The sequence below is a fragment of the Mchenga conophoros genome, linkage group LG16, assembly GCF_057382185.1.
Source record: "Mchenga conophoros isolate Kocher_MC1m ecotype Shallow Benthic linkage group LG16, M_conophoros_male_GT1.1, whole genome shotgun sequence".
Taxonomy (NCBI): Eukaryota; Metazoa; Chordata; class Actinopteri; order Cichliformes; family Cichlidae; genus Mchenga; species Mchenga conophoros.
The window spans coordinates 15,747,246-15,760,246 of record NC_140541.1 but is presented as its reverse complement, the minus strand read 5'-3'; the positions used below and the strand labels follow the sequence as shown (position 1 = coordinate 15,760,246).

Here is a 13,001-nt window from a genome sequence, read left to right as displayed (position 1 = left end):
CTTGTTTATTCTGATCACAGGGTTGGTTGGTGGACTTAATAAACAAATTTGGCACGTTAAACGGGTTTCAAATTTTGCACGATCGCTTCATGAGCGGCCAAGCACTGAATGTCCAGATCATCGCTGCACTTATCAAGTAAGTGCTGACACAGCACAAGGTTTTACACCACGTTGCAAAGTGCTTTTGGTGCAATGGTCTTGTTTCTGGAACTGACTTTCTGTTTCTACTTTCTGTTTTACAGGCCTTTTGGCCAGTGTTATGAGTTTCTCACATTGCACACAGTAAAGAAGTACTTCCTTCCAGTCATCGAGATGGTTCCCCAGTTTCTAGAGAATCTCACAGATGAGGAGCTAAAGAAAGAGGCCAAGAATGAAGCCAAAAATGACGCACTGTCCATGATAATCAAGTCTCTGAAGAATCTGGCTTCTCGTGTACCAGGGCAGGAGGAGACCGTGAAGAATTTAGAGATTTTTAGGTTAAAAATGATTCTTAGGTAAATATCAAATTCAGTCTTCTCTGATAAAGATTTTGTTTAACTTTAAGTTTGATCAGGTTTTAAACATTTTATTTTTGTTTTTTACCACCAGGTTATTGCAAATTTCTTCTTTTAATGGCAAAATGAATGCACTAAATGAAGTTAACAAGGTCATCTCCAGTGTGTCCTACTACACCCATCGGCATAACCCTGAGGAGGAGGAATGGCTGACTGCAGAGCGTATGGCGGTACGCTCAGCTCTTAACATTTGTGTTTTACATCAGGGATTTTAATGTCTGTGAAATTCATTTCTCCTTTACACATCTCATTATGGTGCTTCAGGAATGGATCCAACAGAACCACATCCTGTCCATTGTGCTGAGGGACAGTTTGCATCAACCACAGTATGTCGAGAAACTGGAGAAGATCCTTCGCTTTGTTATCAAAGAGAAAGCTCTTACCATGCAGGATCTGGACAACATCTGGGCTGCACAGGTACTCTGCAATTGATCATTTAAAAAAAATAAAAAATTATAGCCTAAGAGCCCTTACTCGTGGTTTTATCAACTACTCTTATTTTCATACGGAGGCAAAAATCAAAGTTAGATAAAACCTTGCAGATGGTTGAACAGATGCAGCAATACAGCACAGTACGGCATTGTTGCAAGATTACAAAACATGTTTTATGGGGCTTTGATCCAGGACGTGGTACGCACTGTGCTTGACGTTTGCGTTCAGTGCACTGTTTCAGGGACCTGTGGCCAAAGGAGCAAAATGGGCACTTTCAAAAACTTGTGCAAGATGTCAGTCATCTAAACTATTAACCCTTATTGCGGATATGCAGCAAGCTATGTCACTGTTAAAATGCATACCTGGTGCAGCTCTTTCCAAGAAAAGAATGCAGTAAATGCAGTACAATGGTACAAGCATACATGCACCAACGCACAATATCAAATTTTCCTCCCTTTTGTATTTGCTGTAGCAAAGGCAACTTCATTCTTCACAAGAGCTCCTGAGGTCTATGTTTGGGCTTTGCTCTGCATGGCGACAGACTGCCATTGCACAGTACAAGTCATTAAAAACGATGGCTTTCAGATTGCAGCGTGAAAGCACCTTTTAAATGTGTGGTTTTGTTTTGTCTTTTTCTTTTTTAGAGAGAGATTTTACTAGTGGTTTCTAAGAATCCTGAAGATTATAATTGTTTTGCACTGGCGCCAGCTTTATTGGACTATGTTTTACAATTTTAAGATTTTAAAGATTGCCACATTCTTGTCAGTAGTGCGGAACAAATAATAAATAAATAAAAAGATGTGTCCTTGCCCAGGTATGTTTTATAGATTTGTTTTTTTTCTAACCTCAACCCTGTTTGTGCAGTATCTGTACAAACTGTGCCTCCATGGTGTGATCATGGCACACAGCTCTAGATTTCTGCAGTGCTCACACCTATAAATCGCTGAGAATGTATACGTCATCTTTCAAATCTGTCTTACAAGAAAGAGCTGGCAAAGATTCAAAAGAATACAATCAGCTGACAGAACAGAACAATAATCAACGAATCATTAAAAACAATTGCAAGGATAATTAAACCTGTTAGCAATGATCACAACTTTAATTTAAGGACAGGTTCGACTTTATTCTAGTTGAAGAGTGCGTATGTACTTGACATGCCAAGTTTGCTGCTTGCATTGGGGAATATTGAAGGTTATGTTTTTACTGGGTTTTGAATTGTAGTTAGAAAATTTAAAGAGATGAGAAATATGAGGAGGATTGGGAGCAGTAATAGTCTCTTATAAATGGATGACATGTACAAAGCACCACTACTTATTGGCTAAAAGCAATTGAATCCAACCTTTTCAATACATAAGTTTAAAGTTTTTCATAACTTTTGAAGTGTTGTATTCTATGGTAGATACTGATGTAGTTTTGTTTTGCAGCAGGACACTAAAATGTATGCACATAGTCAAGGACAGACATGAAGGTTGGACTGCATGATATTTTTTTTAAGCTGGCAAAATACAGACATCCTTTTATTCTTAGCAAAAAGGTTAGATAGAAAGTATGAGATGGAAGGTGAGTCAGGGCTGAGCTGGGGTGGAGCCTGAAGCATGTAGAACACTGTCATCACCAAGAAAAGGACGTGATTTGGAAAGTAAACTTCTCTGGACCAGACTTCACGCACTTTCAACATTCTAGTAAATTGACTTAAAATGATCCACTGTTAATAGGGAATTTTCTCTCATTTAAACAAGCAAATTAGAATATACTTTTTGTAGTGTCTTTATAATAGCCAGAGTAAACCCTTTATCACAAAGTTTCTGGTAGAATATAAATATTGTGACCCTGACAGCTGAACTGTTCTGTGTATGTCTGCAGGCTGGTAAACACGAGGCCATCGTTAAAAATGTCCACGACCTGTTGGCTAAGCTGGCGTGGGACTTCTCGCCTGAGCAGCTGGATCACCTTTTTGACTGTTTCAAGGTGAGTAAGACTTGTCCTCAGTAGTTACAGGCGATAAAGGATTTTTGTCCACAATGTATATTTTTCATTTGCTTTCAGCTGAATCGTGCTGCAGTGTAATTGTTCCACTGATACTACTGTAACCCCCCCCCCAACTTCTATAGGCAAGCTGGACCAATGCCAGCAAGAAGCAGCGTGAAAAACTGTTGGAACTTATTCGCCGCTTGGCTGAGGATGATAAGGATGGTGTGATGGCCCACAAGGTCCTTAACTTGCTGTGGAACCTAGCACACAGCGATGATGTGCCTGTAGACATCATGGACCAGGCTCTCAGTGCTCACATCAAGATATTGGACTATAGTTGCTCACAGGTACATGCTGCGGTTTATGTTTGACTCCAAAAATATGAAAATAATAGGCTGGTCTTTCTTAACTCTATACTGATGATGTTTAATTTTCATTCACAGGACAGAGACACCCAGAAGATTCAATGGATAGATCGCTTCATAGAGGAGCTGCGAACCAATGACAAATGGGTGATCCCTGCCCTTAAGCAAATCAGAGAAATCTGTAGCCTCTTTGGAGAAGCTCCTCAAAACCTCAGGTAAGGTCATGGTGGAAATATATTCCTACATAAATGCACAAAAAGCACAGTTCTAATACTGGCAATTATTTTTTTTTTTTAAAGGTATCATTTACTGTACTTTTAATGCTTTATAATGAATTATTTATATTTATTTTGCACAGAATGCCTGAACACTCATAAAGAAAACATAATTTTCTGTGTTTGAGCTGAGCATTTATCCCAATGGCTGAGGCGTGTCAATTTTGCATTTCAGAAAATTAATGGCATTGCAGTTTACATTTTATTACACCGCTGTAAGATAACATTTTTTGTCTGCAACTCATTCCAGTGCACTAATTATCCATCAGCACTAACCAACAAAGCTGGACAACCTTTTTTTTTTCTTCCTTATTTGTTCAATATCTCTCAGTAAATCAGTCAAGCAGCATGGGTTGGTGAGCATTGTTTTGTTTTGAATACACTGGAAAGAGCTGAAAAGCTGCACTTTCCGCTTTAATTCGGACCAAAAGCTTTTACATAAGATCGCATCATGCCAGTCAAAATACACAATACTTTATAGACACGATACTAGTTCTGTCCAGTAAATAATATTAGTTAATTAAGTTCATCTGAGCAACTTTACAGATCACAAATATACCTTAATGGAATTCAGCCATTATCAATTTAATTATTAACACTTGGCTTTTTCCCAAAGTGTAAGTCAAGCATACATTAAAGCTTGTTCTGCGAGTGAATCAGGTTATCGTGCAGCCCCCCCCCCCCCCTTTCTTTTTTCTTTTTTCTTTTCTTTTCTTTTTTTTTTTTTAAGCTGTGTACTCTAGCAACTCAGGGTCTTCAGGCCCCAGAGTAGCATTGATTTAAAGTTACTATAATAAATAATTTTAAGTTTGATTGTGCAACATTAAATTGTTTAGACTTGGAGTAGTGTTTTTCTTTAATAGTAACTGTAGAAAATATGTAGCACACATGCCTGTTGTTTTTCAGAAAGAAAATGCCAATTTACATACAAACGAGCTTAGCGGGGTAAGTTTAATGCTAATTCCAGGGCTCTTCCTATTTCTGTGTTACGTCAAGTCTAACTTTCTCTTTGACATATTAAAATGTATAAAAAATGCAAAATCCCTGCCGTGAATACGCTTAAGCAATTCCTTCATGGGTTTCATCTCAAATGACTTACTGCTTATTCAAATTCCTTAAAGTTTGTGCATGTGTAGGTCAGGCAAGATTAGGACAGCTCTAAATTGCATTAACTTTTATCATTAATGTTGTGTTGTTTGAAACCTTGGTGACCCAGGTGGCAAGTGTTTGCTTAGCTGTCAGGTTGTTTATAGGAGCAATTCCCCTTAAGAGCAAAAATGAGTCCTACAGAGAATTATAGCTTATATACCAAAGTTGCATCAGTTTGTTTCATAATTGTAATTGATGACTGTCTTTAGTAAGGATTTTTGTTTTGAAGTCACATGAGGCTTCTAACAACTTAAGTGTGACAGGTCTGTGGACTGCTTACATGAGTAACTAATGTTGTGCTCTCAGATTTGAACAGAATCAGGGTAATCTCGGTATTTATGGTGACATTAATACATTCAGGGTGTGGTTGATTCTTTCAAAGCGGTTACTCAATGATGTAAAATGTAGTTATTTAATAGGTGAAGAACAGCCATCACTGGATAAACTCTAGTGTGTTTAATTTCTCTAGAGACGCTTGGTGGGAGTTTCTTGGTGGGAGCCATGGTGCATACACAGCATTTAATCTAGTAGTGAGTTGCACAGCTCAATGAAAGGTCCTTTGAGATGGAGCCCAGCTCTTCCTGATGCCTTTCAGCTCAAATCATTCAATGCAAAAATATCAGGGGTATTTCATGCCTTGGATCCACATGTCTCATTTATGTTAACATGTTTTTTTCCCCCTTTTTTTAGTGTTATATATATTTTTTTAAATGTTATATTTTTTTATGAATTCAAATTGATAATTGGTGTCATCACTGTACTGTTTTTTTTTTTAAGTTGTTCTTATAAGACAATATAGCTGATGAGTATAATGGGATGGGGGAAAAGAAAAAATATTAAAATGATTTTTAAGTATCTGCTGATTCTCGCAGGACTCTTTATGGTTTATACTGGCTCTCAAAAGTACAGGTTTGCAGGCTTATTCATTTTCAGACCAAAACATTCTTGTGGAAATAAGGCATGAAATGGCCTTTATTGATATGACTTTCTTTGCTGGTTATTCTATAGCATACATACACACAGAGATGCAATAAAAGCTGCTTTATTTATGCCCCTAATACAGACATATGAGAAATCAGTCTTGCTATGTTTTCTCAATCACAGTTGTATCACTAAAAGTATGTAGATTCAATTTCAGGCTGGTCAACAGTCTTGTGTTTTTACTCACTGCTTTAAAACCGCCTATATCCACCAATCATCCTGCTGTTCTCTCTTCAGTCAAACTCAGAGAAGTCCCCATGTTTTTTACCGCCATGACCTGATCAACCAGCTGCAGCATAACCACGCACTGGTGACGCTTGTGGCTGAGAACCTCTCAGCCTACATGGAGACCATGAGGCAGTTGTCTAAAGGTACTTTGGTCAGACCAGATATGGTCCTCTATATTAGTTGTGTCAGTTGAATTGTGTACAACCTGCTGTGTGACTCAACATGTCTCTTTTTCAGAGGAACAAGCAGAGTTCGACCCACAGACAGTTAGACCAGGAAGCCGCTATAGCCATGTCCAGGAAGTCCAGGAAAGGCTCAACTTCCTGAGGTACATTACATTGGGCATTGCATAGTTAAATATATAAAATGTAGTAGTAAAGTAGTACTCCTTGGAGGGAAAAAGAAAGAAACAAGGTAGGATCCTGTGTAAAAATGTGCAAATATGATACAAGTCCACATATTGCGTCAACATCACTCTGACCTTCTGGCCACCAGGGTCCATTTAAATTTAAATTTGTATGTACCAGGTTTCTGCTAAAAGATGGCCAGCTGTGGCTGTGTGCCCCGCAGGCCAAGCAGATCTGGAAGTGTCTGGCTGAGAACGCAGTGTTTCTCTGTGACCGTGAGGCTTGCTTTAAATGGTATGGCTCTATTTCTCCTTGCCTATGGCATAATTAGTTTCTTAATTGAAATTTGATAATCACAAAGTATGCTTTCTGAACGATGTGTTTCTTTCCCATCACTTAATAGGTACTCCAAACTGATGGGTGACGAGCCAGATCTGGACCCAGACATCAATAAGGACTTCTTTGAGAACAATGTTTTGCAGTTGGATCCCTCTCTGCTGACAGAGAATGGGATGAAGTGCTTTGAGAGGTTCTTCAAGGCTGTCAACTGCAGGGAGGGGAAATTGGTAGCAAAGCGCAGGGCCTACATGATGGATGACCTGGAACTAATAGGCTTGGACTATCTCTGGAGGGTGAGGAGAGAAGTTGCAACAGGCACACATGAACATTTTATTTTTCTTTAACATTTATTTTTTAAGGTCATGAGAATTTGATTTAGGAGAAAAAAAATTGTACCTTGAAGATTGTAATCACGTTCTCTTTTTTTTTCACCTTTCTTGCCACTTTAGTGCCCCAGAGCTAAGATGTCTAACTTACAAATTCTCTGTTTAGGTGCTTTAATAAAGATTTACTGTGCATGCTCTGCAGCTTTGAAGCTTCACACAACTACCTGATGTTTGGGTTGTTAATGTTTTCACATGGCCTTTAAAGATGAGGCTGCTGTGCACTTATCTCAGACATCCACACACATGAATGTATTAAAGACTGACTTGCAGCTCTTCTGTTTTCTCCCAGGTGGTGATTCAAGGAAGTGACGACATTGCAAACCGAGCCATAGACCTGCTGAAAGAAATCTATACCAATCTGGGACCAAAACTACAAGTTAACCAGGTACTGTGACTTCTCTCAGTTAGAGAAACTGTTTCATCTGCTGTTCCAAATTGTTAGTTCGCATGTGTCAGTTAACAAATGTACTATATACATTAGTAATATCGAAGTCTTTGACCATTTTTTTTCTTGTCTCCCCTTTTAGGTTGAAATTCACGAAGACTTCATCCAGTCATGTTTTGACCGCCTGAAGGCATCCTACGACACCCTTTGTGTGTTAGATGGAGATAAAGACAGCATTAACTGTGCCCGTCAGGAGGCCATCCGCATGGTACGAGTTCTCACTGTGCTTAAGGAGTACATCAATGAGTGTGACAGTGACTATCATGAAGAGAGGACTATACTGCCCATGTCAAGGTACTGTCGCAATTACATCATTGATTCAGTTATCATAAATGCCCATATCTCATTTGTCGAATGTCATCCGATTGACAAATAAAAACATGAGACATGAAAACAAAACTACAGCACAAACATTTTGCAACATTTCTCTTCATGAGATAAGTAAGGTGTTGACATTACTTTTACTATATTTCAGTTATTTGAACCTCTTTACTCTTTTCTTCTTGCAGAGCTTTCCGTGGGAAGCATATCACATTGATTGTACGTTTCCCCAACCAAGGTCGACAGGTGGATGATTTGGATATCTGGTCACACACAAATGACACAATTGGCTCGGTTCGGCGTGGTATTCTAAACAGGATAAAAGCAAATGCTGCCCATACCAAGATCGAGCTCTTTATTGGTGGAGAGGTTGTTGATCCAGCTGACGACAGGAAGCTGATTGGACAGCTCAATTTGAAGGACAAAACGGTGAGAGAGTGATATTCTGTTGGACTGACAAAAGAATCACTCTGATGAAGCTGCTGTACTGTGATTATTTTTTTTGTACTAATATATGTACTAATATATTTATTTTTGCTCTTTATTAATAATGCATTAACGCTGCCTATACCAATATTAAGACTTTGAAATAAAAATGTTTCCTTGCACGGTAACTGTTTTTATACAGCTTATCACAGCCAAGCTGACCCAGGTGAGTGCCAATATGCCCTCGAGTCCAGACAGCTCATCTGACTCATCCACTGGCTCTCCTGGTAACCACGGTAACCACTACAGTGATGGCCCCAACCCTGAGGTGGAGAGCTGTCTTCCGGGTGTGGTAAGTAAAGTGAATAGATTCTGCATAAGCTGCACATGCAGTTTCCATGTTCCATATATATTCCATATACTTGTACAGCACTAACAAGTGCTAGTTGATAGTTAATCAGACCCCTCTAAATATGATGCAGTAATGCAATTATGTGCTGCTCAGTATGTAAGCAGACGTACTGTAACACCCTCTGCTCTCTTTTAGATTATGTCGCTGCATCTGCGCTACATTTCCTTCCTGTGGCAAGTGGCCGACCTGGGGTGTAACCTTAACATGCCCCTGCTTAGAGATGGAGCTCGAGATCTCATGAAACTCATGCCCCCGGGTATTACACACACCTGTGCTCACAATATTACACACCTAGGTTGCTTGGTGATAATGTACTCTTATGCTAATGCACACAGACGGTGTTATTTTAAGTGGTCTTGTTTGTGCGGTTTCTTTGTCCTTAGATAACACTACAGTGGAGAATCTGAGAGCTGTTTGTCTGGACCATGCCAAGCTTGGTGAGAACAGCCTGAGTCCTTCTCTGGACTCACGCTTCTTTGGCCCCTCACCCTCACAAGTGCTCTACCTCATTGAGGTGAGTGTCACTGTGCCCTGCCTTGTTATACATTGTGTTCCCTTTTATCTATATACCCTTCATTATCAGATTTGCATAATGTATGCTGCTGTACATTGACCAGCAGTGGAACAACCCCAATGGCACCTGTAATTTTATAGTGTAATCTGTATTTAATAGGAATATTACACAGGAGTGAGTTTTGTTAGGGTTTTTTTTTTTTTTCCCAGCCCTCATTATGTTTTTAAAGAACTTTTTTTCCTCCACTAATAGGGCATGCAGTCACTGCCTATGGGGAGTTGACAAGCAAGGGAGAAAAATGAAATAAACATACATTGGATGAATATGATTTTTGCTGAGAATGTGTTTTTAAAAATGAGTTTGCTGAAGCTGCCATGCTGGTTGTTTCATCCAGATTAAACTTTCAGTCCCAACAATTGACAAAGGCTGTGGGGTGTGGCTTTTGAACCTGTTTGATTCTTGGATGTGGGGCGTGCTAGAAAAATGTAAGATTGATTTTTTTCTTGTGTGCGTTCCAGGTTGTGTATGCTTTGCTGATGCCAGCCAGTGCCACTCTGGGCGAGGATGCCAGCGACTTCCAGTATAATTTCTTGAAAAGCGGTGGTCTGCCCCTGGTTTTAAGCATGCTCACCAGAAACAACTTCCTCCCATCTGCTGACATGGAGACACGGCGTGGAGCTTACCTCAATGCGCTCAAGATCGCCAAGCTCCTCCTGACTGCAGTAGGCTTTGGACACGTGAAGGCTGTTGCTGAGGCCTGCCAGCCTAATGCAGAGGGAAATATTCCTGTCTCTCCGGTTAGGTCACACTCATGATGCACACATAGACAAACCTGTATTACTTGTTTGACACTAGCACATATGCTTGCCATACTCTTACGTGCCTGCTTCTTTCTCAACACCTCTCTGCAGATAAATCAGGCTACTCATGACCAGGCACTGGTCCTCCAGAGTGCCCTGCAAAACATCCCCAACCCTGCCTCAGAATGCATGCTACGAAATGTAGCCATTCGCTTGGCCCAGCAGATTTCTGATGAGGTAAATTTTAGTGAGATAAGTTAAAGGAACTGATTTCTTTAAATTGTTTTTTGTTTGGTTTTTTAGGGAGGTCACGGTATCTTACCTTTAAAAATAAAAAAATAAAAAAAATAATTATTTTTTATGATAAAGGCAAATGTGTTTATAAGCATTAAAAGGGCTGCGATTAAGGGCTGACATAAGTAGGTTGATATATAGTTATAATTATTATATGTTGATATGAAAAGCATAAAATATATTCAAGCAAACACTGGATGAGTAGACCCATTTGAGCTATTATGTCTGTAACAGTAGATTTTCTGGAACTGTTTTTTTCACTAGAATTTCTTCCAGGCATCGAAGTACATCCCGGACATTTGTGTGATCCGTGCTATACAGAAAATTGTGTGGGCATCAGGCTGTGGTACAGTGCAGCTTGTTTTCAGTTCCAATGAGGAAATCAGCAAAATCTATGAGAAGGTAAAAATGACTCTGAATGCTGATGTGTTTTGTTGACTGTGTTCCAGCAGCACTTTAAACTGTCTGCCATCAGGTGTTTGATGTATGAGGAAAGAATGCTAAAGCTTGATCAGCAAAAGTCTAAATCTATATGAGGTTTTGATCAGCCTGGTGACCTTTATCTGTCTTTGTTTTTGTAGACGAATGCAGCAAAGGAACCAGATGGAGAGGATGAGCAGGTGTGCTGTGAGGCCCTGGAGGTGATGACACTGTGTTTTGCCCTCATGCCCACAGCTCTGGACACACTCAGTAAAGAGAAGGCGTGGCAGACCTTCATCATAGACTTGCTGCTACACTGCCACAGCAAGTAAGGATACCAGTTTGCATTCTAGCCACCTTCTGAGGCATGAGATTTAAGCTTTGGGTGGGGGAGACATGATGCTGATTTTGAAATCTGTTTTCAACAGATCGGTGCGGCAAATGGCCCAGGAGCAGTTCTTCCTTATGGCAACTAGGTGCTGTATGGGCCATCGACCCCTTCTCTTTTTTATCACCCTCCTCTTTACTGTACTAGGGGTGAGTGGCTATATTTCTTTTGTATTTTAATACCATAACATCACTGCAGTCCACACAACAGAATCCTAACTTAATCCATGTCTGTTTCTAGAGTACGGCCAAAGAGCGAGCCAAGCATGCTGGGGACTACTTCACGTTGCTCAGACACTTATTAAACTATGCCTACAATAGCAACATCAACCTGCCAAACGCTGAGGTGCTGCTCAACAATGAGATCGACTGGCTGAAACGAATACGGGTAAAAGAGCCTTTTAATCATTGTTAATGATTTGTTTTAGCTGTGCAAAATGTGTAAGGAATCATAATATATGCTGTTGTTCAACTAGTTATTTAAGGCAGAAGTGAGGCTGTACTGTATGTTTTCATTTGCCAGGACGAAGTGAAGAGGACAGGGGAAACTGGAGTGGAGGAGACGATCTTGGAGGGCCACCTTGGAGTCACCAAAGAGCTGCTTGCCTTCCAAACCCCAGAGAAGAAGTATTACATCGGCTGCGAGAAGGGAGGAGCAAACCTCATTAAGGTGAAACACACATTCATGAAAACAGTGCTACTATAATGAGAATATGTCCATCCTGTATTTTTCTTGTTTCACATAACATCACTAAGAAACCATATCTTCTTCTTCTCCTTTTTTTCCTGCTTGATTTAGGAGCTGATTGATGACTTCATCTTCCCAGCATCTAATGTTTACCTGCAGTACATGAAGACTGGCGAGTTCCCCACAGAGCAGGCCATCCCAGTGTGCAGCACTCCTGCTTCCATCAATGCTGGTTTTGAGCTCCTCGTGGCGCTGGCTGTTGGCTGTGTCCGCAACTTGAAACAGATAGTTGACACTCTGACTGACATGTACTATTTAGGTATGGAGATTGCTTTGGCTTTAGAGATGACGCCGCCCAAGCAGCTTGTAAATTACAGTATACATGAGGGTGTTTTTACTTTGTTCTCCATCTAGGTTGTGAGACGCTGACAGAGTGGGAGTACTTGCCTCCAGTGGGACCACGGCCCAACAAAGGATTTGTAGGTCTGAAGAACGCTGGGGCCACTTGTTACATGAACTCTGTCATTCAGCAGCTATACATGATCCCTCCTATCCGCAATGGCATCCTTGCCATTGAGGGCACGGGGACCGATGTGGATGATGACATGTCGGGGGATGAGAAGCAGGAGAATGAGGTACAGTGAGAGTTTGTGTTGCAAGAGATTTAGTCCCAGTTTTCATCCTTTATCAGCATCCAGTGACTGACAGACTGGCCAACTATAAGCATGGAGGTCATGTAGGTAGAGCTTGGAGCTGAGGGCAGCATAATTACAAGACCAAATAGCAAATCACTTCACACAGTGACTTTCCCTCCCAGTTGTCATTTAGCTGCTATGATTTGTTTTCCCAACTAAACAGCAGCAGTTAAAAACGATAAACAATTTTAGATTTAATGACACATGTGGATATCAATATTTCACCTGCGTATTTTGTTTCCACAGAGCAATGTAGATCCTCGTGATGAGGTGTTCAGCTATCATCACCAGTTTGATGACAAACCTTCCAGTAAGTCAGAAGACAGGAAAGAGTACAACATCGGGGTCCTGCGTCACCTGCAGGTCATCTTTGGCCACCTGGCTGCATCCAGACTGCAGTACTACGTCCCTAGGGGATTCTGGAAACAGTTCAGGTATTGCAAAGACTCATTTGTTTTGAGCATCAGCAGTTTGCCTAGTTACCTGTTCCTGAAGTCTAGCGGGCTCTTATACCAAATGTTCTCGTCCTTGCGAATGGGGGATTCCAGAAGTTATGTCAGATCTCCTGCCAC

The 13,001-nt window shown here is 40.5% G+C and overlaps 1 protein-coding gene across 9 annotated transcripts in view; it reads left to right on the top strand.

The window, feature by feature from the left end:
- The window catches only part of usp9 (ubiquitin specific peptidase 9), a 36,577-nt gene that overhangs the window by 12,260 nt on the left and 11,316 nt on the right, over positions 1-13,001 (top strand). For 5 of the 9 annotated variants that reach the window (XM_085249791.1, XM_085249792.1, XM_085249795.1 and 2 more), the window contains exons 7-34: positions 21-136; positions 243-494; positions 589-724; positions 819-971; positions 2,850-2,954; positions 3,098-3,304; positions 3,401-3,537; positions 4,504-4,542; positions 5,965-6,098; positions 6,193-6,283; positions 6,483-6,596; positions 6,706-6,934; positions 7,317-7,412; positions 7,555-7,766; positions 7,982-8,222; positions 8,422-8,571; positions 8,767-8,887; positions 9,015-9,145; positions 9,664-9,942; positions 10,057-10,182; positions 10,504-10,641; positions 10,821-10,987; positions 11,088-11,196; positions 11,288-11,434; positions 11,570-11,716; positions 11,846-12,053; positions 12,149-12,369; positions 12,676-12,863. In XM_085249791.1, coding sequence (XP_085105917.1) covers positions 21-136; positions 243-494; positions 589-724; positions 819-971; positions 2,850-2,954; positions 3,098-3,304; positions 3,401-3,537; positions 4,504-4,542; positions 5,965-6,098; positions 6,193-6,283; positions 6,483-6,596; positions 6,706-6,934; positions 7,317-7,412; positions 7,555-7,766; positions 7,982-8,222; positions 8,422-8,571; positions 8,767-8,887; positions 9,015-9,145; positions 9,664-9,942; positions 10,057-10,182; positions 10,504-10,641; positions 10,821-10,987; positions 11,088-11,196; positions 11,288-11,434; positions 11,570-11,716; positions 11,846-12,053; positions 12,149-12,369; positions 12,676-12,863 — 4,394 coding nt within the window. The remainder of the gene's footprint in view (positions 1-20; positions 137-242; positions 495-588; positions 725-818; positions 972-2,849; positions 2,955-3,097; positions 3,305-3,400; positions 3,538-4,503; positions 4,543-5,964; positions 6,099-6,192; positions 6,284-6,482; positions 6,597-6,705; positions 6,935-7,316; positions 7,413-7,554; positions 7,767-7,981; positions 8,223-8,421; positions 8,572-8,766; positions 8,888-9,014; positions 9,146-9,663; positions 9,943-10,056; positions 10,183-10,503; positions 10,642-10,820; positions 10,988-11,087; positions 11,197-11,287; positions 11,435-11,569; positions 11,717-11,845; positions 12,054-12,148; positions 12,370-12,675; positions 12,864-13,001) is intronic. The other 4 variants (XM_085249798.1, XM_085249797.1, XM_085249794.1 and 1 more) reach the window with 3 other exon arrangements.